Here is a 4,324-nt window from a genome sequence, read left to right on the forward strand (position 1 = left end):
GACTGAGCTCCCAAGGTCCAAATGAGGAAAAGAAGGAGGGAGAACATGAGCAAAAAAGAAAGGTCCGTGAGGGGTGTGCCCACCCACTGAGACATTGGGGCTGATCTAATGGGAGCTCACCAAGGCCAGCTTAACTGGGACTGGTGGAGCATGTGATCAAACTGGACTCTTTGATTGTGGCTGACAATGAGGGCTGACTGAGAAGCCAAGGACAATGGCACTGGGTTTTGATCCTACTGCATGAACTGGCTTTGTGGGAGCCTAGTCTGTTTGGATGCTCACCTTCCTAGACCTGGATGGAGGGGGGAGAACCTTGGACTTCCCACAGGGCAGGGAACCCTGACTGCTCTTTGGACTGGGTAGGTGGAAGGGGGAGGGAAATGGGAGGAGATGGAAATTCTTAATAAAAAGAAAAAAATAGACTAATCCAATGTCATTAAATAATTTAGTTTACATGTTGAAACTTTACAGATGGTTCTAAAGCAACTGTGGCTACATGTGGTGTGCCAGTATTTAATTCATGTAGTGAAACTTTGAAAAATAAAGATTTATTTAGAGTTTATCTATAATTTTATTTGGAACTAACCTTTAAAATCAGCAATCAAGTTTTATGGTTCATTAAGTGCAAATCAGACATTCTCTGGATTTTTGCACATATACTTTAGTAATTTTTATTACAGTATGGAGACAACCAAATGATTCAATTTTTACTCTATATTTGTTTTTCCCATTTGAGTTTTGGGGTACATTCTTTCAATATTTGGCCAAGAATATGTTGGAAGTTTCTTATATGCCTGGAATTAAAAATTTACTTGCTACAACTACAGAAACCTGTCACTACCCCAGGCCTGGTGCAACTTCTAGTAGATTTTACGGAATATGCTAAGATATTGGCATAACTTTGATGCCTATATACATGTAACATTTAATTTTAGTGGGCTGAGGAAAGTATTTGTATGTTTAACTTTCATAGAATACTCATGAAGACTTAAGATACATGCCTAGAACAACAAAGAAAAATAGCACATATTAAAAATGATTTGGAAAAATTATCAGGGGATATTAAACTGAAGCATTATTATACTCCTGACACAATTGTTATGATAAGGTAAGAAAGCCATTGAGTCACTTATGTGGAACTGTTCTGTGACAATCTGGTATGAGGGAAAGAAACAGCAATGGATTTCTGTGAAGTATGTGATTAGAAGAAGGACGTTTAATTTTGACTCAAGTGCTGAGGATATTCAATCCCAAAGGACCAGGGTAGGTGTTGATTGAATCTCCAAGGCAATAAGAATACATATTGATCTAGCATGTACAAACTATCACTTCAGTTCTTTTTTATATCTGTTTTCAATTCTTTGGAAGAGCCTGAGAAAGCCTGAGTATTCTGAGAGGGAACTATGAATTAAACCCTATAGAACCTGGGGTTTAAAGCGAAAAATGTGATGAAAGAAAATTGGTTTGTTTTCTTCGTATTATTCTACTGAATTACAAATTATTATTACAACCTATGAATAATAATTCAGAAAAATGTCTGGGAAATGCGTGAAAATATTGTTTTTCAGCATTCTCATAGAATTTAGCCTGTTATTGACTTCCTAAAACAAAACAAGTAAATAATAATTACAGTGAATCCACTCATTTTTCTCTTCTAAGTAAGGTAAGTTTTAAAAAGTATTTTTATTTAGCATATTTATTGAATTATTACTAATGTGCAAAATAATATATATATATATATATATATATATATATATATGTCATAAAATTCTTAGCTTTTACCAAGAAATGCATTGTTGAAATGACCCAATGATGAAGCTAATTTGTGTGTTTTTGTAGAGATCAATGTGTATATATAAAGTGAAAACGTTTGAACAAATTCAGGTATAAAATATAGCACTGTTAACTTTTTAACATTGTTGAACATTTGAAATCAAGAAACATTTTTGTTTCATAATTGAGCATTCTTCAACTTGGCCAAGTTTCAACTGTTTTATTTTCCTATGGGTTTCAACAATAAACATTCTTCTTTTTCCTCATATGAATAGACCCATTGCTAATTTCACATTCAGAGAAGATTATGCAGGCTTTCCCCTGGAGTGTGCTGCCTTTTTTTTTGTTTGTCCAGTATGTTCAGATTGAGACTAGTCCAAGGATCCATGTTGTACACCTTTCTCTCTATTCAGGACAGACCTAGGATTAAAGTAAAATTCAAAGAAGAATATTTGAGAAGAGTGAATTGATATCATCCAGAGATCCAGTAGACATTTAAGTTCCAGTGCCTTATTTAACAAGTTACTTTTCCATGACAGATCTAAAATTTTTCCAGATCATGAATGTTCCTGAGTACATTAACTGTTCTTAGATTCTGGCTCTTTTGCTTCGTGTAGAAACAATTCTCTTGATTTGTACATCATAGAACACTAACTAGGGTCAGTGTTAGGTAGCTACATGTTTGTACTATTTCTCTTGATTTTTCAAACAGTCATTTTAAAATGAGAATGCATAGACCATTTATGTAGACTACTTGAGAGATTGTGTGTGTTTATTTGCATGTATATTTGTCTGTATGTATAGATGGGAGGTATCACTGTGTAACTCTGTAGAACAGGCTAATGTTACACTCACAGGTATCTATCTGCCTTTGTTTTCCAACACTAATGATAAAGACAGGTTTATACATATATTTACTAGGGAAGGATGCCACTTTATATCATGGTAAAATCAAAGGTGAGCACAATATTTTCAAGTGGGTCAGTGTATTTCCAGAACATTCCTGAAGATTATCATAGATAGTTGTCAGTTACACTTTTTCCTATAATTTTGCCTTTTATGTCTTCCCCAGATTTTCTTGGAGAACAATGTCTGTGGCAAATGGCTCCTTGGTGATGGAATTCATTCTTTTGGGGATAACTGAAGAGCCTGGCCTCCAAATTCCTCTCTTCTTACTCTTTCTAGCAATATATATGGTAACTACATTAGGAAATTTAGCCTTGATCATTTTAATTGTGCTGAATTCTCACCTTCACACTCCCATGTATTTTTTTCTCTTTAACTTGTCCCTCATAGACCTCTGTTACTCTTCAGTGATTACACCGAAAATGCTGATGAACTTCTTACTGGAGAAGAATGTTATCTCTTACACAGGGTGCATGACCCAGCTTTACTTGTTTTGTTTTTTTGCCATTTCTGAATATTATGTACTGACAGCAATGGCCTATGATCGTTATGTGGCTATCTGTAATCCACTCTTGTATAAAATTACTATGTCACCTACAGTGTGTTTCTATCTGATGCTTGGTTCATACTTGATGGGATTTTCTGGTGCCATGATCCATACTGGATTCATGCTGAGACTGACATTCTGTGATTTGAACATCATCAACCACTATTTCTGTGACCTCCTCCCTTTGTTGCAGCTCTCTTGCACCAACACCTATGCCAATGAGATGGAGCTGTTCATTGTAGCAGGGAAGGACATTGTTGTTCCTACTGCCATCATTATAATCTCTTATGCCTTCATTCTTTGCACCATATTCCAAGTGAGGTCCGCCGAGAGCAAGTACAAAGCATTCAGTACCTGCAGTTCCCATTTATTTGCTGTTTCTCTATTTTTCGGATCAAGCACATTTATGTATCTTCAGCCCTCCTCAACTGGGTCTATGAATGAGGGGAAAATTTCTTCAATCTTCTATACTATCGTAATTCCCATGATGAATCCCTTAATCTACAGCTTGAGGAACAAAGATGTTAAAGTTGCCCTGAGGAGATCCCTGAATAGGAGAAAGTTTTGATCAGAATTCGATGTATACTTTGTATGTAGTTAAACCTCAGAAAAATGATCAGTGCCTAGTGCTCTTTGAGTGCAGCCTTATTGCCACATTTCTTTCTGCCATTGGTTCATACATTTGAAGTTGCATTATTTGCATGCTCTTCATTTTAAGGTATGCTTTATTAATTATCACTATATACTTTACCCTATAATATAAAGAATACTACTCCATCTTTGCACATAAATCTAGGCTGAAGAATGCCCTTGGGAAACTACAGTCATGACAGCAGATGAAATGAAATTGTAGTCTGACTTGTGCAATTGCTTTTTTCATCCTCTCCTGGGCATGAATATATTACTTTCAAATGTTAGTGATTGATACATAACACTATTAGTGACTTGACGATTGCAAGTGCAAAAAGTATGTCACACATTCATTTTTAATGTCTTAGACATTTTATAAGAAGCAACAGAGTTAAGTTACTTAGCAGTTCCATAACATTTTTTTCAGGTTCTTTGCAAAAGCAGAAAGCCAAGTCTGGGGAACTTCAT

At 35.5% G+C, this 4,324-nt stretch overlaps 1 protein-coding gene across 1 annotated transcript; it reads left to right on the forward strand.

Moving 5' to 3' along the window:
- Nucleotides 1-2,861: 2,861 nt before the first annotated feature.
- LOC142847142 (olfactory receptor 8B8-like) lies at nt 2,862-3,794 on the forward strand. Its single transcript, XM_075967871.1, has one exon. It carries the CDS (start codon nt 2,862-2,864, stop codon nt 3,792-3,794), a length of 933 nt encoding a protein of 310 aa, XP_075823986.1.
- The last annotated feature ends 530 nt before the right edge of the window (nt 3,795-4,324 follow it).

Source organism: Microtus pennsylvanicus, chromosome 3, assembly GCF_037038515.1.
Source record: "Microtus pennsylvanicus isolate mMicPen1 chromosome 3, mMicPen1.hap1, whole genome shotgun sequence".
NCBI classification, from domain to species: Eukaryota; Metazoa; Chordata; class Mammalia; order Rodentia; family Cricetidae; genus Microtus; species Microtus pennsylvanicus.